This window comes from Rhinopithecus roxellana, chromosome 14 (assembly GCF_007565055.1).
Source record: "Rhinopithecus roxellana isolate Shanxi Qingling chromosome 14, ASM756505v1, whole genome shotgun sequence".
NCBI classification, from domain to species: Eukaryota; Metazoa; Chordata; class Mammalia; order Primates; family Cercopithecidae; genus Rhinopithecus; species Rhinopithecus roxellana.
In genome coordinates, this window is record NC_044562.1 from 30,593,690 (window position 1) to 30,620,881 (window position 27,192).

Consider the following 27,192-nt stretch of genomic DNA (forward strand, 5'->3'; position numbering starts at 1 on the left):
TTTTTATATCTACCTTGACTTTATTTCCCCGACAAGGGGGAAACGTGCGCGCACGCTCTGAGAGGGAAGGATGGCAGGGAGCAGCCCGGGCTGACTGTAGAGGCGCGGCGGGAACTTAGGGCCCGGGAGGATGCACTCTCCGCCCGCACTGCAGCTGGACTGAGACCTGGCCGCTCGCTGCCGGCCGCTGGACCGGGTCTGGCCAGTGGAGGGCGCTCCGGGCGGGGCTTGGCTGGCCTTTGCCCCAGCGTTGGTTGGTGCACAGTAACTGAGTGCCAGGCCTGGCCAGCGAAGCAGGTGTCCACGGGGCAGGGCGGCCACTCCTCACGTTTCCGCGCCGCGCCTGCTCTGAGGCTCGGCACCCCCAGGGCCAACCCTTTAGCGTTTGCCGAGCTCCGAGAGCCCAAGAGGCTGGGGAGGAAGGAGAACTGAGGCACGCCGCGGAGGGCCAGGAATTAGGCTGGGGCGGGTCGAGGTCACCACTGAATTTCGGGCCACAGACCCTGCTATGCGACTCCCACTGTGAATCAGTCCTCACATGAGGATGGATACCCACCTCTCGGTTCCTCCTAACCCCCGCCTGGGAGCTTCTGTCCTCTACTTCTCGGCTCCTCCCTCCCAGAGGCAGGTGGATGGAAAAGTGACATCTGGTGTTGTTCCAGAGGCGCCCAGGTCCCCAGCACCCTCCCCTCCGCCCCCGCCACCAAGGCCTCGGAGAAGCTCCGATCTCAGAGCCAGAGCGGGGGAGGGACGGGGGGGCTCCGCCTCCATGAGTCAATATTTGCCCTGAGCAAACGGGCGCCTGGACAGGTGTGAGTGTGTGTGTCTGGGGGCGGGGACTGAACAGGCAGTATAAGAGCACACTGAGCCTGGGCTCCGGGACAAGCTCCAAGGCGTGGGCTGGGGACGAAGCCAAGCCAAGCTAGGCTGGGCCGGGCGGAGGGGCCAGGAAAGCCGGGCGGAGGATGGCTGGGAAGGGAGGGGCGGGCCAGGTGCGCACCTGCGGTGGCCGCCGCGGCAGCCGACGTGTCAGCCGCAGATGCGCTCAGGTGAGGGCGGAGGCTTGCGGGGCGCTGTGCAGCACTGCGCTCGCTGAAGACCAGGACCAGGAGATCTCCGAGGGCGACCGCCAGGCCCCGGGCCCTCCGCTCCCGCCCCGCGACGAGCCCCTCGCACAAACCGGACCTGAGCGTTTTGTTCGTTCGGCTCGCGTGAGGCAGGGGCGGCCTCTCAGCACCAGCCCGGGGGCCCGGCCTGATCGCCACGCAGGCACCTGCCGCCACCACCGCCACCGCCATCGCCACCATACGGGTGGGAGAGGCTGTGCGCCGCTCAAGTGGAGATCCGGCTCCCATCCGGCCCCACCCGCCCTGCCTTGCCCTGCCTTGCCCTGCCCGCAGCTTCTGGGCTGCCAGGCTCCATTCTGCGTCGTAATACGGGCTGAGCCGGCTCCAGCGGGTGGCGAAGGGGGCCGTGGCCCAGAACAGAAACCCTTCTGGAGGTGGAAACCCGGATTCTAGTCCGCCTCTGTCCCCGCGACTTCTGTGGCCTTGGGCAAGTCATTTCCTGGCCTCTTGGTTTTCCCATTTGCTCAGTGAACGGTTGGTCTGGCCTTCCGCAAGGGCTAGGGCTTCCCCAGCCTCCTGTCCGGGTTCTTGGACTCCTGGCCGTGCTGGGGAAGATGGAGGCCCTCACGTAGTTGGAGCCAAGACTGATGTGTGGAAAATCTGGGCGGGGGAAGCTGAGGGCCACCATGGAACCTCAAATCCACTCCTTGGATCTCTTTGGTGCTGCTGACATCCTGAGATGTCACTCCCTGACACCTCCTTGGTCCCTCTTTCAGTCTAACCACGTCTGTGACAGTCAGACTGACTGAAAAGGACAAGCCGCCGGGCACAGCCATTCACCACCTTCCTCAAACCTCAGAATCCCACGTCCTGGCTTCCATCAGCTGGGGTGGGGTAGGTAGGCAGCCCTCGGCTCAAGCAGAGGCAGCCCCGGGAGATGGGTCAGAAGTCCCTCCAAATTGCATGTTCCTAGAGGTGCTGGCTTGTCCCCTCCACCACCACCCGCTCTACTGCCCCTATGTCACCCAACACCCAGAGGCCCCAAAGGATCTGCTGAGCCTGAGACCATGGCACAGAGAGAGGAGGGGGAGGGGGCGAGATGGTGTTGGACAGATCCCAGGCAGGTTTGAGGAGAGGGTGGACTACAGGAGGGCTCTTCATGGAGCAGCCCCAGGGGCAGGGGAAGGTTCTTCGGTCCTGGGCTAGGGTGTGTGCAGCCCTCTCCTGGCCCCCCTGACCCGGCTCTGTCCTGGGCCAGCCCTTTGCTCTTTGCTGGGCATTGGAAGATTTGCCTGTCAGGGGCCTGGTATGGTCCTGGCACACCTTCCCTGTGTCTTCCAGGGCTTCCGCTTCCCTCCCCAACCATGACAGGGGCCAGGATTCCACATCCTGGGTCTGCACAACAAAGAGGTCTCCGCCTGGAACGACCCCTCCCAAACACACACAGACACACACACACCCACACGGCCTTGAGGGGAGGGTGGTGAGAAGGAGGCTGCCACCCAGTGGGCTGGAATCTTTCCTGGTGACTGAGAATTACTACCCCCTCACCCAGGGGCCTAATTTCCCCAGCCCCCCACCCCCCACCCATCCCTAAGACTGCATTTGCTGGCCTCTCATCCAGGTCCCTCCTCAGCTGCCAGGCTGGGGGCGGAGTCTCCCCGTGCCGGGCAGGCCTGCAGGTGCGGGGCTGCATGGGGAGGGGGGCACTCAGCAGCTGGTGTGCGAGGCAGGCCCCCTCCCCCTCCTGCTCAAAGCTGGGGCCTGCTTCCTGTCGTCCCTGTCAGCACCCTGGGTGGGGGAGGGACCAGGTAATGGGGGAAGTGGAAAAGGAACTGAGCAGTTGGAGTGCAGCAGCTGAGAAACAGCAGAAGAGAAATGGAGAAGGATGAGACAGAGACCAAGAGCATAGGCAGGACAGAGGGGTGTGAGAACACGGGGGAGATCCCAGGGGCCACAGAGGCTGCAGACCCCAGACTGTGAGAGTGAGACCAGAGACAGAGACGACCAGAGAGAAACCAGGGAAGAGGAACAGAGAGAGACACATGGAGACAGTTCAAGATAACAAGAGATGTACACTGAGAGGGATGCGGGATGTGGAGCCATGGGGTTAGGGCTCAGGGGACCAGAGGTGGGAGGTGCTGTGTGTATGGAGAAAGGGGGAAGCTGTGAATCAGCCCCATCCCACCCCAAACTGGAGTGGGAATTAGCCCCAGCAGAGGATAAAGAGGTGGTTTCTAGGTGGGAGCCAGGTTTGGAGGTGGGGGGAGGGTGATACCCTTATCTTGGAAGCCCATCTCCTCCCAATAAAGGACAGAACGTGAGGGAGGTGCAAGGCCCAGGCTGTGGCTGGACACCGGGGGCCAGTGAGAGGCACAGACCTGACTCCATCTCTCTCAGTTTCCCTCTTGGCCACAGATGGACAAGCCAACAGTTATAGCAGCTGCACTGCCCCCACCCGCCCCAATTATTTCTGGCCTAGCCTTGGAATTTCTGGGCGTAGAGGCCGCCTATGTCTGTGTGAGAGTGGGGGGACCCGGGAGTGGAGGCACTGGGTGGCAGGGGGGAGACTCATACCCAGGTGCTAATCCCCATCCGGCCAAGGCAGTACCAGAGCCTCACTGACCTTCTTGGAGATTAGTCCCCATGGAGACCGTGGCAACTCGCCCCCTCATTCTGGCTAGGCCAGGCGGGTGGGTGGGTGGGGCAGGCAGAGGCTGGATAGGGAGGGGAAGGAACCTTCCAGAGGCATCACAGGAGTCAAGGCTGGGAGGCCCCTCCAGGACCCACAGCCAGGTTCGTTTACACGTAAAAAACAGAGGCCTCAAGAGAGGAGTGACTGACCAAACGCCACAAATGGCGCCAGGACAAGCACTGACACCAGAAGACAGGTCCTCGGCTCGTTTCCCAAGCATCTTTTCCTAGAGAGCAGAGGCCTGAGCAAGAACAAAGGAAACTGGCACACTGCCCTCTGACCCTCCCAATCTTCCCAAACTGAGGTCATGAACTAAGGAGTGGTTTAAATACAGTGAGGCAGGAAGGTGCTCCATCCTGAGCACTAGGCTGGCTTCTGCCAGGGACCAGGGTGAGAAGGAGAGTATGGCTCCCAGAGCCATGCTTGCAGCCTGACCACTCCCCCAACTTGGCCAGCCCCAGGGGTGATGGGAAGCACATGCATCAGAGCCAGTTATAACCACAACCACAGCAGCAGCAGTGGCAGACATTTATTGAGTGGACATTACAGGCCAGTTCTTTTTTACATGCATTTAAATCATCACAACAGCCTCTTAACCCACTCTCTTCACCCTTCAGTGTCTGTATGACCCTGGGTGGGTGGCTGAGCTGATGCCTCTCTGGGTGACTGTGGAGTGGGTATGTGCACGTGTGAAAGTGATGGGGCATATTCGTGTGTGAGTCCAGTACCCAGCACAGCCCATGGCACATAGTACATCGTATTAAATCTTTGAGGAATAAGTCTGCCTATACATGAATATGACATTGAGGTTTCTATTGAATTCTAGAACGAGACTATTCGCATGTGAAGCTTGTGGCATCACATCTATGTGCCTGGAACTGTGGATGACTCTGTCTCCATCTGACTGAACATGTGTCTATGTGTGCCCTCTCCCTGTCACCCTGTGCCAGCCCTGTGGCTTTGTGTCCGGGTGTGTGAGCGACGGTGAAAGCTGCCTGCTAGCTCCCTGGATGGTGGCCAGTTCTCTAACCCCACTGAGGGGCAGAGGAGAGGGCTCTGTTTCTAGTGGGATAGAACAATGGCTCTGTGGGGGTGGGGCTCCTAAATGGCCTAAACTAGACTGGTCTCTGTACCCGTTATCTCTGTCTCCCAGGAGACCAGTCCTGCACAGCCCCAGGGAAGGTGCTCATCTGCTGGTTCTGGGCTCCAGACTGGGGGTGGGGACGGGGGCCAGAGAAGCAGGGGTGGAAAGGAGGGGCTGGTGATGGTGGCAGGGTGGGGGAAGGCACCCTTCCCTGAATTTGCATCTTCACTACCCAAACCCTGGATAATTTCCCAGTAAAATGAGGGGGGAGGGCTGGGAGGCGAGCTGCTCGAGGAGAGGACGTTAGCCACCAGCCCCTCTCCGCTGCCCAGCAGTACTGAGCAGTCAGGCTGTTCCTGGGTTGGGGCTCTAGGTGAGAGAGGTGCCACTTCTTTGGGATTCTCAGGGCCTTTGCTGAGGACGGCGATCTGGGCAGGAGCTTAGGAGTGGGTTTGAGGCTTCCTTGCAGGATCTATGTGGGATCTGGGGATGTGGGATCATGAGATGTGGGTCTGGGTGGGATCTGAGGGCCTCATGGAGGGGACTTAGGCTCAAACGATTATCTGTGGGATCTTATGGGTCTTTATGGGATGGGGGTTTCGGTGAAATCAGAGGGCAGGAGATGGTGGCTAGGGGTGGGATGAGGGCCTGAGGATTTCCCTGTGGGGCCCAGAAGTCCCAGTGTGAGATGGAGAACTGAATGAGGCCAGGGTGGGGGTGTCTGAGGGTGATAAGATCTCTGTGAGATTTTGAGGGCTCTGTGAGGTGTCGACTGGGGTTGCTGGTTGTTGTCTACCTAACTCCCGTTCCATGCCCCAAGGCCAGTCTGTGGATGTGGAGGGGGTAGGGGTGACTGTACTGAGCTGGCAAACAAAGCCACCTGGGCACCCATCCTTCAGGAAGCTCTGGGCACAACTGATCTGGGAAAACAAACAGGAACAGCTGTTAGGGGTGGGGGGGGGGGCACGGCAGCTGCGGAGAGGGGCAGAGCTGGACCAGCCTGGTGGGGAAAGGAGGAGACGGGGAGGGGGTCCATGGTACCCAAGGGGTATGGATCCCAGAGTCCTCCGCTGGCACAGTAGGCAGGGCTGCCTGGAAGCCCCTTCCCCTCAGTGGTTGTTCTCTTTGGCGATGACTGTGAGGCCCAAAGTCAGGAGGGGCCTGAGGGTGTTGGGGAGCCCTGAGATGTTTAGATGTCTTCTGGGCCAGTGACTATGCGTGGTGTTGGTAGGTATACCCGTTTCTGAGAGAGCTGGTCGCAGTTACTAGAACTAAAAGCCATGGGTGAAGGGGTGAGAGGGTGGGGGTACACCTCCATACCATTTCCGAGAGGAGGGAAGAGGTAGAGAAGGGGAGAGGCTGGCTGCCGCCAAGACCAGAGCTTCACACTGGAGGAGGAGCAGGGGCCCTTCTCACACACGGGGTCCCCTCCCCAACTCCAGGCGGGACTCTTAATTCTAACCTGGATCTCGGCTGGACGGCCTCCCCGCTTTTCCTCCTCCCCTAACCCTGGAAAAGGCGCTACGCACCCCTCCTGCAGAATGCCGCAGTCGGACCCACATGTGGAGCCCGGCCCTCGGGAGTACGCCCAGCCCCTAGCCCCGCTCGGTGCACAGTGTCCAGTCTCCGACAGACACCCCCACACCCTCTGACCAACACTTGACGCCCGCATCAGGGACAGCGCAGACGCACAGCCTGACGCACTAGCCACCCGCGCCCGCTGCCCCTACCGACCTGGACCTTCCCTTCCACCCCGCCCTCCGCGCCAGCTGTCGGGCCAGCGCGGCCTGCTCGCGCCTTCTGGTGGCCGAATCCAGAATTGTCGGATAGAGGTGGCGGAAGGAGGGAAGGAGATATCTGATTCTTCACCCCTCACCCCCGGCTGGTGACACTGAAGACAAAGACTGGGACACCAAGGGTCCAGAACTGGTTCGTGCGCACTCTGTAGTTTGTATTCCCTCCTTGCGGTTTGTGTTTGTTCAAACCCCAGCTAGGGTAGGGAATCAGGACAGGGTTCTGACCTCACCCCCAATCAAACCTGCCTGAGATTGTCCCATCTCTGACCCATATCCTCCTCACTCAGACTCTACCTCCATGACCAGTTCTAGGGCCCTGTACTCTTGGCATCCATCTTCACACACACCGCGAGCTCCAACAGTAACTCCTCCAGGGAAAATAGAGGCCCAAGGGAGCCTTTGGCCCCAGCGCCCGCTCTCAGCAACCCAGAACTTCAAGGGTGGGAGAGCAAGCCACCCACCCCCACTTCCACTGGAGAATTTTCTCTACACCCATTTTCCTGTGGACATTTTGCCCACGCCTGACCACCTTGTTCACTCACTCGTTCAAGAAGTTTTATTGAGTGCCTACTACGCATCCAGCACTGTGCTAGGTTTGAGGATAACAACTGAGAACAAGACACAGTCCCTGCCCCTTTAAATGGAGCTTACACTCTGGTAAGGCAGATGCTGGTACACCCATAAACATAAGATGAAAAAGATTACTTTACAGCATGATAAATGCTACAAAGAAAAAAGGCTTATGTGATGGACGGAAGGGTGCCTGGAACAGCATCACCAAGGAGGTGACACAGGAGCCAGCTATGCCACCATCTTGTGACCAAGACACTCCAGGTAGCAGGAACAGCAAGTGCAAAGGCTCTGAGATGGGCTGAGCATGGAACACTGGGAAGAAGGCTTAGAAGGCAGGCTGGTATGGCAAGGCTTCTGGGAGCTGGGCTGGCTACAGCTGGCCTGTGAGCACTTTTTGGCATAGGAGCTCTGATGGACAGTGGTGGAGCACAGGTTTTGGCTTCCAAAGGTCCGAGCTTGATTCTTGCTCTGAAACTGGCTAGCCATATGAGTTTGGACAAGGCCCTGCACCTCTTTGACCCTCCGTTTGCATATTGGTGGATGCAAACCTAACTCACTGGACTGTCCTAAGGACCCATAAGGGAAGCACGTGACTCGTGGGAGCAACAAAATATTAGCCCCCTTCTCACTAGCCCCTCTTACCTCTGCTGGAATATGCCCACCCACACCCACCACCATTAAGGAAAAGTCACAATTTTGCAAGAAGCCTTTGTGTCTCATTAACAGCTGCTGTGGTTAGAAAATTCCACTGCAAGTGGTGAGAAAATTTCCTACCTGGAGCTACCCCTTGGGTCTCCTAAACTTTTTGGAGCTCCCAACCTTTTCCTCTCCCTCCTCTCCTTCCGGCTTTCTCTACACCCCCCCCCCCCCCCCACCGCTGCCTTTCCCCAGCTCACTCTGTCCCCTGGCTGGAATGCAATGGCTTGATTTCGCCTCACTGCAACCTCCACCTCCTGGGCTCAAGCAATTCTCCCATCTCAGGCTCCCAAGTAGCTGGGACTACAGGCGCATGCCAACACGACCGGCTAATTTTTGTTTGTTTTTGTAGAGACGGGGTTACACTGTGTTGCCCAGGCTGGTCTCAAATTCCTGGGTTCAAGAGATCCTCCCACCTGGGTCTTCCAAAGCGCTGGGATCACAGGCGTGAGCCACTGCGCCGGCCCTGCGAGATTTCTTAGCTGTGACCTCTCCACCACATTCCAAAGCCCTCTGGGTCTCCACTTCTACATCTGGGAAACGCAGGATAATAACAGCATCTTCCTCACAGGTCAGTTTTAGGATTGATGGAGTTCACGCACCCGATAGCCTGAACAGAGAGCTCGGCCTGAACTAAGCGCTTCATCCCCAGCTGCTAACTCTCAGGCAGACGTTGGGGACCGGAATCCTTAGAGCCTGGAACTTTGTGGGAGACCCGAAGCGGCACGGGTTGGGCCGAGCTGAGGCCCAACATTCTTCCTGCCTCCCGCGGCAAGCCACTCCCTGGGTAGCTATTATGCCTAAACGCTGAGTAAACCGTGCGGCCCTCGGGCTGTCGTTTCCAGCGCCCGGCGCCGCCGCGTGGCGGGTCCTGATCACCTCCTCCTCTCCTTCCCGGACCCGAGGACACCCCGAGGACGCGGTGCAGGATCTGGGAACGCACGCTTGGGAGGAAAGGGGCCGCGGTGGACCGATCCTCCAGGAAAAAGAGAACTGAGCACGTGAAGCGAATCCTTTGGGCAGAGCCTTCTCTACCTCCGCCCTAGCATCTCCCAAAAGAGAGGCCTGGAGTAGAGCCGAGGAAGGCTGGCGATTAGACTCTGGGAAGAACTTCCGCTCCGCGAGTCAGCAGCGCGGTCTTAGCCCGAGGCCTCGGGGAGGTCAGGTCCCTTCGTCCCGAGGGCCAGGCCAGGGAGGGCGAGTTCTGCCCCGAGGCCTGGCACGCCCTGCCTGGCTCAGGCTGGAAAGAAAGAAAGCGCCGAGTCAGCCTGGGCTGCAGCAGGCGCGGGGTGCGCGCCTCAGCACTTTCTGTTGTCTTCCCCGGGGGCTGGGGCCACAGCGGCGGCTGCGGGAGAGGCCTCGACTCCCCAGCCGAGACCAGAGCCGACCGCAGCCTGCCTGCTGACTCAGCTCCCCACCCCCGAAGGAAAGGGTGCGGGCAGGGGGACAAGGCCCGGGTATAAAGCCCGGCCTGCCTGGCCGCGCGCAGCCTCGCAGCCCGTCCATTTCTCTCGCGCGCGGCGCTCACCCACCCGGTGAATGCCCGCTGCTGGGGTGGGAAAGGGCGGGGAGAGCGGGAAGAGGGCGAGCCCCTGGCAGCTGGGTCCAGAGCTAAGGCCGGGTCCAGCCCCCGGGTTCTTCACCTCCTACCCAGACTGGGCAGGCTGTGGCTCGAAACGGGGCTCTTGAGACGCTGAGCGCGTGGTCCCACCCTTCCTGTCCGCAGCGGCATGAGCAGCGCCCCCGCACCGGGCCCAGCGCCCGCCAGCCTCACGCTCTGGGACGAGGAGGACTTCCAGGGCCGTCGCTGTCGGCTGCTGAGCGACTGTGCGAACGTCTGCGAGCGCGGAGGCCTGCGCAGGGTGCGCTCGGTCAAGGTGGAAAACGGCGTGTGAGTGATTGCCTGGCCGCGGCTGGGCTAGGTTGAGGGGCGCTGGGCTCCACCGGCGCAGGCTCAGAGCCTCAGCCCCCTGTCCCGTGAACGCTGGAGAGACCTGCCAACTTGGGAAACCCCATAGCCTCCCCAAAGTTCCCCACCCATCCCAAGATAAATCATGGGAAAGTGTGTATTTTTGTGCTAAAGAGACACAGGCGAGAAGCGACCCCTTGAGGGTCCCTATGGTACCCCACCGTGAAGGGGTTTCTAATGTATTTACATCCTTCCCAGAGTTTTTCTCTGTGCAAAAGTAGAAGGCTCTGTGCTTGGCTTAACAAAAGAAACCCAATCCTTTTCCCTGGCCCCACCCTGGTCTTAGAGCCCAGCTTTTCCCACCCTCCCGCCCCATACCCCTGCCCCAACTGAGGTCCCAGTTCCTGCTATGATACTCGGGAGGGGTCCTCCAATGTGTCCCTGTGCAAAGGCCTAAACCTTTGAGGTAGGAGCACTTGGTCGGGAGATCTTCATAACCAGGAAAACTCCTTCCCAACCTGGGGTCCTTGAGCGAGAAGCCTGGGCTCCTCAAACCCCAGAGAGCAGCAGGTTTGGGACCTTTAGTCCCTAGAGGGGCTGGATTGCCATACAGTGGGTGTGTCAGGGGAAGGGTTTGGGGTTGGAGAAAAATACTGTGCTTCTCAGTCTTTTCAATCATGGCAAGCAAGGGGGAGGCAGTGGGGGTGCAGCTCAGGCAGATACCTCCCAGCTCTTCTCCTTTAACAGTTGGGTGGCCTTTGAGTACCCCGACTTCCAGGGACAGCAGTTCATTCTGGAGAAGGGAGACTATCCTCGCTGGAGCGCCTGGAGTGGCAGCAGCAGCCACAACAGCAACCAGCTGCTGTCCTTCAGGCCAGTGCTCTGCGCGGTGAGCACAGCCCACTTCTCCTCCTCTGCCTCCTAACTCCAGGCCCTGGCCTCACCATGGCGCCTGGAAAGGTTGTTCAAACCCTGCATCGGGGATATGTAAACAAACTCCGAGATGGGTGGTAGTAGCATTATTTCTCAGAATCAGAAGGGTGTCTCCAAGAAAGTTGGGATTGTGGGCGTAGGCCTGGAATCCAGAAATCATCACCATGGACAGCGCTGAGGCCATCCCATTCCTGAGCGCCTAGCGTTCCCTCACATCCAATAGTCCACACGTGTGAGTGAGTGCCTCTGGCGTCACACAGCCCTGTGAGGTCAGGGTGGCTGCTGTTAGCCCGATACACAGGTGTGGAAATGGGGCTCAAAGGGACAAAGTGGCTTGCCCAGGGTCACTGAAAAGAGAGTCTCAGTGTGTGTTTGTGTATGTGTTATTGTATGTGTGAGGGTGTTGGTAATGAATCAAATACATCGGAAGAAAGGATCTCATTTTCCATTTGTGCCGACCTGGTTACTGGTAGGGCTGGGGAGTGGAGAGCAGAGGACCCAGCCCAGGCCAGTCCACTTCCTCTGTTCCAAGAGGCTGAAGAACCCTGCAGTGGGAAGGCCAGAGCCAAGATGCAATCAGTATTGATGCCCTGACATGTCTGTTCTGATTCTGCCATCCAGTACCCCTTAGCTGGGCACTAATCTGTGAGAGGCTGGCTGTGCTGAGGGGCTGGGCAGGGGATTGCACAGTTAGTCAATGAAGCCCTCAGGGAACTGTCTTGATGAATGGGACAGATTTCTTTAAGGACCTCTGGCTTTGCTCCTGCAAAACAGGCCCATGTCACAAGGTGCTCTCTAGTCCTGACCTGAAAGGGTCTCTGGAAACCCTATCTCCCCAGTCACCTCCTTAGCCCAAAGCCATGGGAGAGGCCAGGTTTGGGGGAGCCTTTGAGCGATCCATTTCCCAGACTGCCAGGGAGCTGATGGGTTGAGCTCTGGGAGTGCCTGTGGGTCCTAGACAGCTGCACAGCTTGTGTGGGGCAATGGGTGGGGCAAGTGAGGCTGGGGATGTATCTGTTAACAACCCTTTGGAAGCCCTGACCTTTCTGTCCCAACCTTCCTGTGCCTCAGAACCACAGTGACAGCCATGTGACACTGTTTGAGGGGGACAACTTTCAAGGTTGCAAGTTTGACCTCATTGATGACTACCCATCCCTGCCCTCCATGGGCTGGGCCAGCAAGGATGTGGGTTCCCTCAAAGTCAGCTCCGGAGCGTGAGTCCTGGAACTGGAACCATTCAGAGAGAAGAGCAGGAAGGCAATGGGGACCAAGGGAGAGGGTGGAGAACAGCGATGTAGGGAGAGTGCTAAGAGAGATATTGGGGACTTGGAGGCAAGGATGGAGTCAGACTGGGAGGGAGGAAATGAGGAGGTCCTAGGAGAATGGGGGGCAGAGGAAAATATAGGCACAGAAGAAGGGCTGGAGAACATGAGGGGATGGAGGCAATGGAGGGTCGGTACAGGAGACAGGATGAGAACGGTGATAGGAAGACTGGGAGCAGTAGCCAGGGGAGGGAGAGAACCACGTAGGGAAAGTTGAAGCAATGATTTTGGAGCTGGGGGTTGGGAGCTACAAAAAGGGGGGCTGCTAGTGGAGAACATAGAGTAGGGGTGGGGGCAGAGCTTACTCCCCGCCCCTGTGCCCTCACTGGCCTAGGTGGGTGGCCTACCAGTATCCAGGCTACCGAGGCTACCAGTATGTGTTGGAGCGGGACCGGCACAGCGGAGAGTTCCGTACCTACAGTGAGTTCGGCACACAGGCCCACACTGGGCAGCTTCAGTCCATCCGGAGAGTCCAGCACTAGGATCCATGGCCCCAGACACCTTCCCTGAGGACCCTCAATAAAGATTCCTGAATCTTCCTGCCCCTCTTGCCTCCTTGGTGTCTTGCTTTGTGATGTCCATCCTCATCTTTGCGAGAGTCCCTCCCTGCCAAGCTGATCCTCCCCACAGGCTCCAGAATCCTTGGCTACCAAGCGTAAGATGGCTGAGGTTGTGTGTGGATAGGCTCTGGTGGGGCTGACAGCAAAGTGCTGGTAAAAATCTTAGAAATTCTGGCTGGGTGCGGTGGCTCATTCCTGTAATCCCAGCACTTTGGGAGGCCGAGGCAGGTGGATTACAAAGTCAAGAGATTGAGACCATCCTGGTCAACATGGTGAAAACCCATCTCTACTAAAAATACAAAAATTAGCTGGGTGTGGTGGCACATGCCTGTAATCCCAGCTACTCGGGAGGCTGAGGCAGGAGAATCGCTTGAACCTGGGAGGCGGAGGCTGGAGTGATCGAGACTGTGCCACTGCATTCCAGCCTGGCGACAAAGCAAGACTCCGTCAAAAAAAAAAAAAAAAAAACCTTAGCAATTCTGTTAAATGGCACCCATCCCAAACCTCTGCTTGGTAAGGTTCACCACTATGGGCCAGGGGTACTGCTAGCTCAGATGGCACCTTTGCCATCCTGTGGGTGGGGTGGACACACCCCCACAGCAGGACTCATAGCAGTATTGCAGGTTCCACACATCCCCTGGCCCAGGTACCATCATGCAGGGCAGAACTTCCTTACTGTACACTGAAGGTCTGAGCTTCCTCTGTAATCCCAGAGCATTTTTCAACCTTTATCTTCACCCAGTTCCCTGCCCAGTCAGGGAAGCCTGAGCCTCCTGCAGTTGTCCCCTTTCCTCCATTCGCAGGAGGGAAATTAGTGGGAAATCCCACTGCTTCCCAAGGCCTTCGAAGGGGAGACTTTCACCCTGTGAGCCCAGACCGCAGATCCTTTGAGCAATGACGATCCCTTGCAGTGGTGTTGAACTCCAGCATTTAGAAAGCATCTTCATACCTCCCCGTCTCAGCTGCTCTGTACCACCCCCTCTTCACTCTTCCTTTCCCTCCCTACCCTTCAGAAGACTGGTGAGCTGTAGGAGCCACCCCTCAGTTGCTCAGAGTAAGCCTGGGTTCTGGGCAAGTGGCAGGTGCCCACAGGCATGGCAGGGCTGAGTATGGCTGCAGCCATTAGAGCCCCTGGCACTGGTATGGGTTTTTCCCAGTTCCCTCTTTGATCCAGTTGGTGATGCCCCCCGACCCCTACACAGACAGAGCCTCTCAAGATTCTTGGGACTCCCCTCATCTTGTCCTTCAGGGATTCTTGTGTTTTCAAGTCCCCAGTGGACCTATCAGTGGCGAAGGGTGGCTCTGATTATTGCCCCAGGTCAGGCAGGGCAGGGCAAGGCCAGGGAGCAGTGAGACTTGGACCTGAAGTCCCCAGAGGTTCAGCTGTGCAAAGTCAGGCAGCTGCTCCTTTGAGAAGTGCTCTGGACCATAAGTCAGAACACCGGGGACCCAGTTCCCTCACCTTGTAAACTGGGGCTATTGACTGCTATCCTGCCTGTCTCACAGTGCTGTTAGGAGGATTCCATGAGAAACCCCTTTTCCATAACACCACAAGCATGTGGTGTTATGGAAAAGCACTGGAGTAGTCAATGTAGGGACATCCTTCCCCTACCTCCCCCACATGGATCCTAGGATTGGGTCAGGGGACCAAGGGAAGCAGCTCTGGGTGGGGTATAAATTTTGCTTTACACTCAAATGGGCTCTAGAGTCCATGGCCCCTGTTGCATTCAATCCTCCTAATACTCTCCAATTTCCTCTACTTTACCAAACTGGGGGTCCAAGGAGAAGCTTTGATGACATCACCCACTTAATTGGTGACAAAACCAGGATTTGAACACAGAGTTCCTGGCCCTAAATCCAGGCTGTTAGGTGGAGGCTGAATTGAGCTGTGGCTAAAAGCCTCAGGCCTCAGCAGAGCCCCAAACTTCTGTGGGCCCCAGAGGAACCTGTGGTTCCTGGCTGGTCATGGGCACCTCCCCATCCCCTTGTGGAATGGCAATATTTACAATATCTACATGTATAGAATCTGTTCTAAACCCTTCACATGTGTTATCTCATATAAACCTCATCATTCTCTGTGGCAGGTACTATCATACCCATTTTATTTTTATTTACTTTTGTTTTTATTTTGAGACAGGGTTTTGCTCTGTAGCCCAAGCTGGAGTGCAGTGGCATGATCTCAGCCATTGCAACCTCTGCCTCCCGGATTCAAGCAATTCTTCCACCTCAGCCTCTGAGTAGCTGGGATTACAGGCATCCGCCATCATGCCAGGCTAATTTTGGTATTTTTGTAGATACGGGGTTTCACTATGTTGGCCAGGCTGGTTTTGAACTCCTGACCTCAGGTGATCTGCCCGCCTTGGCCTCCCAAAGTGCTGGGATTGCAGGCATGAGCCACTGCGCTGGCCCCATACCCATTTTATAAATGAGGAGACGCAAGTACAGTACAGAGGTTATGTTACTTCCCCCAACGTCACATAACCAAAAAATGGGAGAGTCAGGAGTTGAAACTAGAACCCAGACAAACTGGCTTCAGAGCCCAGCAGGCCACTTCCCCACTGCTTGCTTTGGGGAGCAGGCAATGAGCAAAGGGAGATATGGAATCCACCCTTGACTGAGCTGCCCTCCCTGCAGGGGGATCTGTGGTTGCTCGGAAGAATTAGCAAGACAGTTTCAGGAACTAGAAGTGTGACTCTGAACTGGGCTCAGGTCTCTGGGTCTCGTTTCCCCATCTGTGCAACGCAGAAGTCAGGGGAGTTAATATTTGCTGCAGCCTTTGCCAGCATGGACCTTCTAGGTTTTTCTGGACCTAGGGGTCATGTTTTGCTTCCTACATCTGTCTACAGCTAAGGAGTGGGGGTCACAGAGGCCAGTCTAAACTCGAATGCTTTCACCTTCTGGTCCTCCCTTCATTCTGGGCAGGCTGACCATCTGCAGAACCACATGGGGACCAGCGCCCAGCAGGGTAGGAAGGGGATGAAGGGGAAACTGCCAAGGACTCTCCCGTTGGCTTCCCTAGCTGTACTTGCAGCAGAAGGGGATGGAGAAGATCAAGACCCAGGTGGGTGGAGATGACTGCCCCCCATGCACACATTACCTGGTGCCCCACCTGCTCAGCAACTGATTTCTTGGTAAGACTGAGGCATAAAGCCTGTACTGTTGATCCTTGCCCAGCTCAGAGCTGGGATATTTGGGGAGACCTCCTCTCTAGGACCCTCTCCTTTACACCTCAGGCTCCCACTGAGAGCATTAAGTGGGCGAATTTTGATGCCTCCCAGCTCTCCCAGCTCTTACCTCCTGCCCCTTGCTATTTCCTGTTCTTACCTCCTGCTCCTTGTTTTCTGTCCATAGTGGGTGGGGGAAACAGTAAGAGGAACGAGAAGGTAAAGGGATTGGGATCTTGATCCCACCTTCAAGACCCTTACCTTCTGCGGAGTCCGAGTTTGGTCCACAGGGAACATTCCAACCTCTAGTCTTTGCTCCCACCAGATTCCAGGTCCACATCCCAAAGGCTTCAGCCTAGTCCCACTAGGATCCTCCCAGGACCTGGGATCCCTCATTTTTCCCTCCACATTCTGCCTCCCACACTTCTCCCTGGCTCCTTTGCACCGTCCACAAGCAAAGATGAATACCCCAGCAGTTGCAGCAAATGAGGGTGAACAGGGGCCCTGTAGAACCCCAGAAGTAGGACTTTCTAGCCATCCTCAATCAGGCACCCCAGGACCAGGCACTTAGCAGGAGATTTGCCAATTCCCAGGCCTCCTCCACCCCTGGGCTCAAGCAGTGAGAGAGGACTTGGAGAATACCAGTTTTGACAGTACCCATTCCATACTGCAAGGCTGCAGAAGGTGGGCTTCTGGGCTGGAGCCTCATCTTCAGTCAGCATCCTCCTTAGCCTGCCTCTCCAGAGCCAGGAAGTCTCACAGGTACCCAGAGAGGCTCTAGGACACTTGGGAACCACATCAACATCTTTGCATGAGTTAGAAATAGGAATACTTTTCTTGGAGTGGATTTCAGCCTTGCACAGTGCACAACCCTGTCTTAACCCCTCCACCTCTCCAGCCTGGTTCAGGGACAGCCAGAACGGGAATAGTGGTGAGGGTGGGTGGCAGACTGGGAGGACAGGGGATGGGGAAGGATGGGAGAGGGAAGTAGCAAGGGGCTCAGAAACCCATCAGGGAAAGCCAGGACAGATTCTCAACATCTTTAGAGGCCTTCAGCAGTCCAGGCCACTACTAATTTGTGGGGACTGAATGAATGAGAAAAGGAAGGGAGGGAGAAGGATGAGAGGGAGAGAGAAGGCTGGAGGGGAGATGGGAGTCAGAAAAGCCTAGAATAGATGGTAAAGAGAGACCTAGAAGGGGGTGGAGAGGACAGAGGAGGGGGTCACCCACCGTAAGTTGCCAGGAGAGATGGCCCAGCACCAGGCCTAAGGCTTGGGGGCCCTAGAAAGGCAGGAAATGGGCCAAAGCAAGAAGGAGACAGGGAAGGGGTTCAGGTCTCTAGGGAAGAGCAGAGAGTGGAAGAAGAGGAGGAGGGAGCGGGGGTGCGGGCAGAGATAAAGGGAGCAACGGCTGCAGGGCCGGGAGCGCAGCGACAGGCGAGAGGGAGGGAAGCGGAAATTTAAAAGTGAAGATGCAGATAACGCAGCCTGGAGACGGGAACCCGGGTGGGGATAGAGGGAGGGAGGGGGAGGAGAGTGAGCGGCGAGTGGAGCGGGAGCAGACTGGAAGAAGGGCACTAGGGAGGGGGCTGTGGCTGCTGGGGTCCGAGGTGGGGCCAGGTACACCAGCCCCATCACTGTTTGCAGAGAATCAGGGAGGCGGAAAAGACACGCGCTCCCGGCCCCCATCAGGGCGCATGGCCCGGGCCCATCCCCCGCGCGTCTCCCCGGCTGCGGGGCGCGGGGGGCTGCCGGGTGCGCTTGGCTGTGGCGCGGCGCGTTGGAGACTTTATTGCGATGGGACGATAAGAGGGGCGGGGGCGGGGTCCCGGGGGCCGAAGCGGCAGCGCTTTAATTAAAACGGAAATTGCGGCCCCTGACAGCGCGGGGACCAGAGGGTTCCAAGCGGACCCTTAGCTGGAAGCGTTGCTCCAGGACCCCCCCGCCCCGCGCAAACCCCGCCACGCCCGGGCTGCCCCCTCCCGCCAGGCCCTGCCGGACCTGGCGCGTCTTCTCCTCCTTGTCACCCGCGGTCGCTTCGGGCGGGGATCGGTGCCACAGACCGCAAAGCCTGCCTCGCCCCCCTTCCCCGTCCCCCCCATCTCCCACCGCCCAGTCCCCGGCGGCGATGAGACAGAGCGGCGCCTCCCAGCCCCTGCTGATCAACATGTACCTGCCAGGTACCAGGGACCAGCCGGGCGCTGGTGGCACCGGAACCTGGGGCGGGAAGTCTAGGCTCAGACATAGGAAGAGAGTACTGGGGTCCAGGGGAAGGAGAAGTGTCCAGAGATTCGGGTTGCATGGAGGGCCGATTGTAATTTAGGGCACTGGGGAGACCTAAAGGCAGACAGAGAGCTCTGGGTTTCAGTGCAGGGTCTAGAGGAGTTGAAATGAGCAGATTGGGAGCCTGGGGGCCAAAAGCCGGGACTCAGTGACTCGAAAGAGCCTGAGAGGGAAAGCAGGGATCTCTGGCATGGTGGAGGACTCTGTGGCCGAGCCGTACCAGAAGGCTGTGGTCCGCGGGCGTCGCCCCTGCGCTCTCACGGCTCCTCACCTTCCTGCTACTAGCTTCGGGCCGGCCCTCCAGGCGCCCTCCTCTTCTCTCCCCGCGCTCCAGCTCAGCTGGCGCAGTTCCCCCGCTCGGCTTTATAAGGCTCCAGCCGGCCCCTTCGGAAAGCGGATTTCCTTTTTCCTGGACGCGTTTCCTGACTTGGGCTCTACGGAGGGGCTCCGCGCGGCGCGCCTGGACCAGGCTCCGGGAGGAGGAGCCGGGTGGCCCGGGCCCCCAGCCTCTCGCCTGGGGACCACAGCACCCCTCTTGAGCCTTGGCCCGGGGCCCTTTTGTCAAGCCCACAACTTCCGCCTGGGGTTCGCCTGATTCTTTTCGTCCGCTGCTTGCAGATCCCGTCGGAGACGGTCTCTTCAAGGAAGGGAAGAACCCGACCTGGGGGCCGCTGAGCCCCGCGGTTCAGAAAGGTGAGCTGGCTGGTGCGCTGGGCGGTGGAGGCGAGGTTGGTTGGGGTCAGGGCACAGGCGGACAGAAGGTGGGAGCAGTGTGGACTCAGGGTTCACACTGAAGCCCGGAGTCCTGGCCTGGTTGTGGGGAGACCTTGGGAAGACATTCACTTGGTTTTTGGCTCCTGCATCTTCTGAGCACCAGGAAAAGACTTGCAGGCCAAGGCAGGTGGAGAGGATCCCAGCCCCAGGCCCTTTTGCTGCTGAGTATGGTTTTCCAGGCTTTGGGGCAGGGGCTGGGACACTTAGTGTCCTTTCCCTGCTGGTAGTAGGAGCTCAAGGCCGCAGCACCAGCTGGCAATGGAACCGGGGGAATTATTCCCCAAACACAGTGGGCTTCCCAATCACTAGACCCTGGTCACTGCCACCTGCTTACCCTCCCGCGCTGGCCTACACTGGCTGATCTCTGCCAGCCAAGTCTGCCAGACGATTGCAATTGATTCCCAGGTTCACCACCAGCGCTCCACGGATAGACGATAAATTACCCTTTTGACGGCTGGCTCTTCAAGCAGCGTCTCCCCACAGTCCCCATCTCAGTTGTTACCCTAGATCTCACCAAGAGACAGAAACCACAAAAACGAGGTTGGCGACTGTTTTATCCAGAAGGAAACTATGCCTAACAGGAACGGGCATCCAAACCGCTGAGGTTGCTCCGCCTTTGGTGCCAGGTGCACCTTTGTACCCAAATCTTCCCTTGCTTCTGACTCTAAAACTTAACGCTGGGGACCAGGAACCAGGAAGCTCTTTGCTGGGCTGGCTTGAAGGGATTGGGATTGAAACCATGGGAGAGGGTAGCATTTGGATTCTAAGCCAGTGGCTGAAAAAGGAAGAAGGGTTCGCCAGACTCTATTTGAGACAGTAAGCATACCAATTCGAGGAAAATCCGTTTTATTCTAAAAAGGAGTGGGGGCAATTGTATGGGGAGTTTTCTCTGCCTGTCTGCTTGAGGCTACAAGACAGGGGAGCAGGAATTCTGGGACCCCACTCTCTCACCACTGGCATATCCTGGAAAAACCTCCTTGCTGCCTCCAGCAACAGGGAATTCAGAGGGATATCACACAAAGACAGGAGGAGGTTGATAGCCAAGCACAACAGCTGCTCGGTCCGTTCTCCTCCTCAGAATTGCTCATCAGGCCTCGAGAACGATGGCACCTTCGTAGGCAGGGAATCCCGCCTGTTCCGAAAACAAGAGACCAAACTCTCAGGGTCAGCGCAGAGGCCTGCGCACCCAAAGGTGGCTAGGATGGGGAGCCCCTGAGAGCTTGCCCCTCCTGTCACGTATAGGGAGCCACTGTTCCTACTCCTGTCGGATGTAGTGTCCCAAGGAAGCCAGCCACCACTCCACCTCAGGTGTAGCCTGTCCAACTACGTCTTTGGGGACTGGCTGGGCCTTGTCCAGCAGTGGCTGGGTCGTCCCGCTGCACGCCCATCCCTTCCCATCTCTGGATGTGGTCCAGCTGGGATGGGGCAGTCCAATCATTCTGCCCAATGCCGCCCTGTACGGTTGTGCGGCTTTTCCCTAAATAAGAGCACCGGGCTGAGATGGCGAGTGGCGGCAGGTATCTGTCCTTGCTCGCCTTGGAAAGCCAAATGCGTTGGGGGGCGGCTATGCTCACGTGGGGAGGCGACGCTTCCCCTTCCCCCCCCCCACCCAAGTTTCACAAAACCGTGCATCCGGCAAGCTACGTGCTCTTCAATGGAAGCCGCATTTCCATTGTGCAAAAGCGTGGTAAAGGCTAGAGACCACTCTGCTGATCAGCTCCTCCCCGGCCGGCTGCTCCTGCCGAACTCAGCTGCACAATTTGATTGCACTTTTCCTCCCCCAGTGCCGGTTCCTGCCGGGGTGGGTCGGTTTCCCGCCTGCACTCTTTCCCAGTTCCCGCCTCCCCACTCCCACCTGTGGCTGACCGCCCCCCTCCCCACAGGCAGCGGACAGATCCAGCTGTGGCAGTTTCTGCTGGAGCTGCTGGCTGACCGCGCGAACGCCGGCTGCATCGCGTGGGAGGGCGGCCACGGCGAGTTCAAGCTCACGGACCCGGACGAGGTGGCGCGGCGGTGGGGCGAGCGCAAGAGCAAGCCCAACATGAACTACGACAAGCTGAGCCGCGCCCTTCGCTACTACTACGACAAGAACATCATGAGTAAGGTGCACGGCAAGCGCTACGCCTACCGCTTCGACTTCCAGGGCCTGGCGCAGGCCTGCCAGCCACCGCCCGCGCACGCCCATGCTGCCGCCGCCGCTGCTGCTGCCGCCGCCGCCGCCCAAGACGGCGCGCTCTACAAGCTGCCCGCTGGCCTCGCCCCGCTGCCCTTCCCTGGCCTCTCCAAACTCAACCTCATGGCCGCCTCGGCCGGCGTCGCGCCAGCCGGCTTCTCCTACTGGCCAGGCCCGGGCCCCGCCGCCACGGCTGCCGCCGCCACCGCCGCGCTCTACCCCAGTCCCAGCTTGCAGCCCCCGCCCGGGCCCTTCGGGGCGGTGGCCACAGCCTCGCACTTGGGGGGCCATTACCACTAGACGGGGCGGTCGGGTGCCTGCGGCCTCGCCCACACGCCCAGAGTCTCATCTACATCCGATCTACATCCGATCCCATCTACATCCGATCCCATCTACATCCCGGGGAGGGGACCGGGAGCCTCCCAATCGTCCTCTAACCAAGAGTTTACTCCACCTGCCGCACTTAGCCCCGGGGGACAGACCGGAGCTCCCTCAATCCTTGTCTGATACTAGATTTGTCCCCGTTCCACCCCGCAGTCCCCTGAGGAGGGCGATGTGCGCCCTCTTTGACTTTTTTTCTTCTGGGTCTCCAGGTCCCGGAGGGGATTTGTGGACCTCTGCCGTCTCCCCACCACTCCAGTGCATTTCCGCCTGGCTTCTAGAAGCCCCGTTCAATATCACATCTTTTCCCACTTTTGCTCTTCCCCAAGGAACTGCTCCCACCCCAGCACGTGGAGGCCTCTCACAGTCCTCCTTCCTGGGACCTGAGCAGGTTTGGTGAAAGCCACCCTGCCCCATGACACATGGCCCCCTTCCTCCCGTACTAACACTCGCAGGAGGGCCCAGTGTGTTTCTGACCCTTTTAGCCCCATTAAAGCTCCTGAGCTCTACGCTGCCTCCTCTCTCTGTTCTTTGCTGCACCAGAACCCGTGGTTAGGGGAAAGCAGGGAGAGGTTCATCTCGGGCCACAGCAGAGAACTGCCAAGGAAGAGGTCCCAAGAAGGAGGGTGGCGTGGGCTTGGGCGTCGCCTGCAGGGAGCGAGGGTCCTGGAGAATGGGCTCAGCCCAAGGAGCCGCCTTGCCTCACACCCACCCTGCCAGGCGACCCTAGCTCACCTCACTCGGTCTTCCACTTGCCCTTCACCCCACCCTACCCATACTTCCGTCCTAGCAGATACCTGCACCCTCCCCTCCCCATCTCACTCACCCTTTCACCCACCCCTCACCCGCCCCATCCCAATAGGCACCCCACCCCCACCCCACCCAACCCTCCCCATCTCACCCACCCGTCCACCCGCCCCTCACTCCATCCCATCCCAATAGGCACCCCAACTCCACGCCACCACCCATCTCACCCATCCTTCTACCCGCCCCTCACCCCACCCCATCCTAACAGGCACCCACATCACATCTTCCCCCTCTCACCCATCCTTACACCCGCCCCTCACCCCACCTTATCCCAATAGGCACCCGCACCCCACCCCCACATCTCACCCATCCTTCCACCCGCCCCTCACTCCACCCCATCCCAACAAGCACCCCCACCCCACCCTCCCCATTTCACTCACCCTTCCACCCACCCCTCATCCCACCCCATCCCAATAGGCACTCCCACCCCACCCCACCTCCCCATCTCACCCACCCTTCCACCCGCCCCTCACCCCATCCCATCCTAACAGGCACCCACATCATATCTTCCCCCCTCACCCATCCTTTCACCCGCCCCTCACCTCATCCCAACCTTCATCCCTTCTGGCTGAGCTTCACCCCACCTCAGCCTTCCCTCAGCCACTTTATTTCATCCCCTTCCCCAACCACCCTCCCCTCCTCATCGGACTCTCACTTAGACTTTCTCGCCCTATCCCTCACAAACCGCCCCCTCCCCCCAACATCTGTCGCCGTCTTTCTTTTGGCTCGGCCTCCTCATTTGCAGAAGAAGGGGTCTGTCTCCCACCCGGCTCCTGCGCTCGCGGCTCGCAGCCTCCACGCCGAGGCTCGTGGCTGCACCTCCTTCTTGCGGGCGGTGCGCGCCCTCTGCTGGTTGGAGGAGGGTACGCCGAGGGCTTTGTGTGCCGCGCGGTGCAAACCCGTGTGCCTGGCCACACTCAGGACTGCGGGACCCAGTAGTCTCCAGATCTCCTTTGGCTTTCAGAGAGGAGAGTGAAAAGGGAACTCTGCATCCCAGGTCTGACCTCTGGAAGCCCGAAAAGTGGGTCGAGTGGATTATTCTCCTGACTGGGCCCCTTTCCTCACCCCTAGAGGCCCTTCTGAATACTGCGCCCGCCCACCAAGGCCACTGCCCCTTAGCTCCTACCTTTTCCAAAACCTGTTGGCAGGAAAGCTGCCTTAAACGCCTTCGCTTAGAGGAAAACAGCACTGCGGAAGGTGCCTAAAGGGACAATCCCAACCTCAAGGCAACTGCTCCTCAAGGCAAGCCCCTGGCTCACCTTTCACCCGCTGCCCTAGCTGTTCTTTTCCACGCGCGCACCTCTTCTTGGGCACAGGAAGGGGCAATGCAGGCGGGGGGCTGGGCAGTTGGAGGTGTGGAGTGGGCCTGACGCCCCTTCCCAAAGGATTTAGCCAGGGAAAGAGTCTTTATTCATTTCATTTTATTTTTCACTTAATTTTTTTCTAGTTTTCCAAAGAACACACACTCAGCATAGAAAATTTGGAAACACACACCTGAGGTCTCCTCCATGAACTATTGGTTGGATGAAGCATGTAAAGAAGCGTGAAGGGGCCAGGCGCGGTGGCTCATGCCTGTAATCCCAGCACTTTGGGAGGCCAAGGCAGGCGGATCACGAGGTCAGGAGATCGAGACCGTCCTGGCTAACACGGTGAAAACCTGTCTCTACTAAAAATACAAAAAATTAGCCGAGCATGGTGGCACACGCCTGTAGTCCCAGCTACTCGGGAGGTTGAGGCAGGAGAATCGCTTGAACCCGGGAGGCAGAAGTTGCAGTGAGCCGAGATGGCACCACTGTACTCCTGTTTGGGCAACAGAGCAAGACTTCATAAAAAAAAAAAAAAAAAAAAAAAGCCAAAACTATAGTCCTGTTACACAGACGCCACTGTTACTATTGATAATTTTTTGGTCAAAACCCTCCCTTTCTTTTCTCAGTGCCATTTATTTATTTATTTATTGAGGCAAGGTCTCTCTCTGTTACCCAGGCTGCCAGGCTGGAGTGCAGTGGTGGGATTTCAGCTCACTGCAACCCCCACCTCCCAGGCTTAAGTGATCCTTCCACTTCAACTTCCTGAGAAACTGAGACTACAGGCATGTGCCACCATGCCCAGCTAATTTTTGTGTGTTTTATAGAGACAGGGTTTTGCCATGTTGCCCAGGCTGGTCTTGAACTCCTGGGCTCAAGCAATCCACCCACTTCGGCCTCCCAAAGTGCCTGGGATTACAGGCATGCGCCACAGTGCCTGGCCAATGCCTTTTAAAATTTGATAATACCCTGCTTTTGTAGCTGAATAGAAAATAAGTATGTTCCAGGTCATTATGCCTGACACGCCTCACGGGGTGAGAGAGTGGGCTGGTGCATTCATCAAGCAGGTGAGCCAGTCTGACCTGGTGGGGTCTTCTGTGACGTGCATGGTGGCAGTGGGGGAGGGGTGCAACATCAGAGAGTCTCTTTATAGCCCTATTTGCAGGGGTCAGGAAACTGGGAGGAAGAAGAAACACTCTGAGGAGATACAGCCAGGATCCAGAAAGATCTGGGCTGCTAACAATTGTGGGCTGAATGTAACAAAGTAAAATTTATGTGTTTGTTGTTGTTGTTGTTGCTGTTTTTGTTTTTTTGAGATGGAGTCTCACTCTGTTGCCCAGGTTGGAGTGCAGTGATCTCGGCTCACTGCAACCTCTGCCTCCTGGGCTCAAGCGATTCTCCTGCCTCAGCCTCCCGAGAAACTGGGATTATAGGCGCTTGCCACCACACCCAGCTAATTTTTGTATTTTTAGTAGACAAGGGGTTTCGTCATGTTGGCCAGGCTGGTCTTGAACTCCTGACCTCAAGTCATCCACCTGCCTTGGCCTCCCAAAGTGCTGGAATTACAGGTGTGAGCCACTGTGTCCAGCCACAAAGTAAAATTCCTTAGGAAGGACTGTGAGGCCCTGCTCTTACATCTTTAAATGAAACAACAGAAGTTAGAGTCTTGGCAAAGGTGGGGCTCAGCAGAGCCTGTGTGTAAATGAGTAATGTCCTAGCCAATGCAACGTTAAATGGGAACCTGTAGGGTGAAGTGCAGAAAAATCACTGTAATCTGAGGATGAATTGATGGAGCTACGACACCTAAGATGAAGGAAGTGGTCCACTTGGTTTCGTAAGTCTACCACCAGGAACATTGTGCACAGTGTTGTTTTCAGGAGGAGACCAAGTGGAGGACACACAGTGTAGTAGACCCAGGAAGTGAAGAGGAAAAACGGTGGAAAGCCAGCAACAATGTGAGATATATCTGGAAAGTCAACTGGGAGAAAGGGATGGGAGCTGTCATCATTTATGCAAAGCTCTGTCCTGAGAGAAAGGACTGGATGCATGTGACTAAGGGCAGTACTGGGACACATGGTTGGAAGCTCCAGTAAAACAGATGTCTCCTTGATCTAATGAAGAGCCTCTGCCATGAAACATGTTGGGTGAGTTCACTGTCACCAGAGTGTTTAGCAGACCCTTCTGTGAGAAGCAGAGAGGGGAGGTGAACTACTCTCTAACCTTGAACGACTTCTCTAACCTTGAGACTCTTGGAATCCTGTGAAGGAGTCAATAAAGGGGGGATTTTAGTCATTGTTGGGCAGTTGGCTGAGATATTGTTAGATTAAGGGATCTTCTTACCTATGAAATTGCATCCTTAAAGCTCACCCCATGCCTCTGTTCTTTCCTGTCCACATAGCCAGTTTGGGAGGCTAAGATACAGAACTGGGAACCAGAAATTCTGAGTTCCATTTGCAGTTTGGTAACGAACCTGCTGTGTGACCTTCAGATAATCACTTCTCTTTTCTGGGGTTCCATTCTCATCTCATTAAAATAATAAGGCTGAACCAGAGATTTGCAAACTCTGCTCTGTGGAACTTTAAGGGTCACCTAGGTTCTCTCTGTTCAAAAAAAAAAAAAGAAAGAAAGAAAGAAAGAGCTGGGAAATGTCTATCAAAGATCACCTACAAGGGCGAACCCAGCCTCAGAATACAGTAGATAGGAATCCTCTTCTCCAGATTATCTCAGCTCTGGGAGCCCCTGCCTCTGTGATGTCTCCAAGCTCTGAGTTACTGTGGTCTTGGCAGGACTGTACTCCACCCAATCCCTGAAGAAGTCATACTCTTACCACACTCAGCTTCCTGATGATCCAGGCCTGTCCTCATGGACCCTTAACCCCTTGGTCCTTGGCCCTCCAAGGTATTGATCCCACCATTGCTTTCCTCTCCCAATCCAGGGTCAAGCCCCTCTTGCATTTTCTGAAGTTCTGAGCCTTTTCTCTATCACTTCGTTCAAGTTGCTAGTGAGAGTATGGTTCACTCCTCTGCCATATGCTTGCACTACAGTTTACAAAATGCTTTCACACCCATCATTTTATTGACCTCTTCAAGGTTAGGAAGACAGGGCAGGTATTGCTTTATCTGCTGGGAGGATAAATAAACCAAGGCCCCAGATGTTAAATGACTTGGTCGAAGTCCCAGGGCTTGTTCTAAGACCTGTATCTTCTTATTTCTCTGCCAGACCCTTTCCCACTGCTCCCAGTGACCTTTCCACAGTCCTGAGCAGTCACTGATCACTTTGTTTTTAGAATCATTCCCATGCAGGATGACACAGACCCATATCTCCTCCAGTAACATGCACTCTGTGCCACTAAGCTCCACGCTCTATCCCTTGCAGATGGAATTAGAAGCCCTGCTAACATGCAGCTTGAGGACATTCATGTCCGTACCGTTTGGGACCTGCACAGTCACAGTGCAATGATGCCACTGAAGGCACTGAGGCTCACAGGGCACTCTCTCATACGCCAGCTCATGTGACCATAGACAGGCATCGTAATGGGCCACTGTGATGCACTTTTCTCAGAGCCGTCTGCTCTTCTGGCCTTCACCTTTCCTCTAATGTGTCTTTGAAATGTACCAAAATGAACTTGTTTCTTGAGCTATTTATAATCCATGTCAAGTGGATCTGCTGATG

The 27,192-nt window shown here is 57.0% G+C and overlaps 2 protein-coding genes and 1 long non-coding RNA gene across 3 annotated transcripts; 2 read left to right on the plus strand and 1 right to left on the minus strand.

Annotated features, from left to right (window-relative positions):
* The first annotated feature begins 9,315 nt into the window (after positions 1 to 9,315).
* Positions 9,316 to 12,619, plus strand: CRYBA2 (crystallin beta A2). Its single transcript, XM_010360261.2, has 5 exons — positions 9,316 to 9,446; positions 9,638 to 9,802; positions 10,568 to 10,709; positions 11,825 to 11,967; positions 12,410 to 12,619. The coding sequence occupies exons 2-5, from the start codon at positions 9,642 to 9,644 to the stop codon at positions 12,555 to 12,557; spliced, it is 594 nt and encodes a 197-aa protein (XP_010358563.1). The 5' UTR covers positions 9,316 to 9,446; positions 9,638 to 9,641; the 3' UTR covers positions 12,558 to 12,619.
* A 4,719-nt stretch (positions 12,620 to 17,338) lies between these two features.
* FEV (FEV transcription factor, ETS family member) lies at positions 17,339 to 21,917 on the plus strand. The gene is made up of 4 exons (XM_010360260.1): positions 17,339 to 17,978; positions 18,700 to 18,774; positions 20,739 to 21,375; positions 21,409 to 21,917. Exons 1-3 carry the CDS (start codon positions 17,927 to 17,929, stop codon positions 21,326 to 21,328), a joined length of 717 nt encoding a protein of 238 aa, XP_010358562.1. The 5' UTR covers positions 17,339 to 17,926; the 3' UTR covers positions 21,329 to 21,375; positions 21,409 to 21,917.
* A 3,595-nt stretch (positions 21,918 to 25,512) lies between these two features.
* On the minus strand, positions 25,513 to 26,989 carry LOC104660038. Its single transcript, XR_747659.2, has 2 exons — positions 25,861 to 26,989; positions 25,513 to 25,777 (listed from the first exon to the last, which is right to left on the minus strand). It is a non-coding gene; the product is annotated as an uncharacterized LOC104660038 (long non-coding RNA).
* Between the last annotated feature and the right edge of the window lie 203 nt (positions 26,990 to 27,192).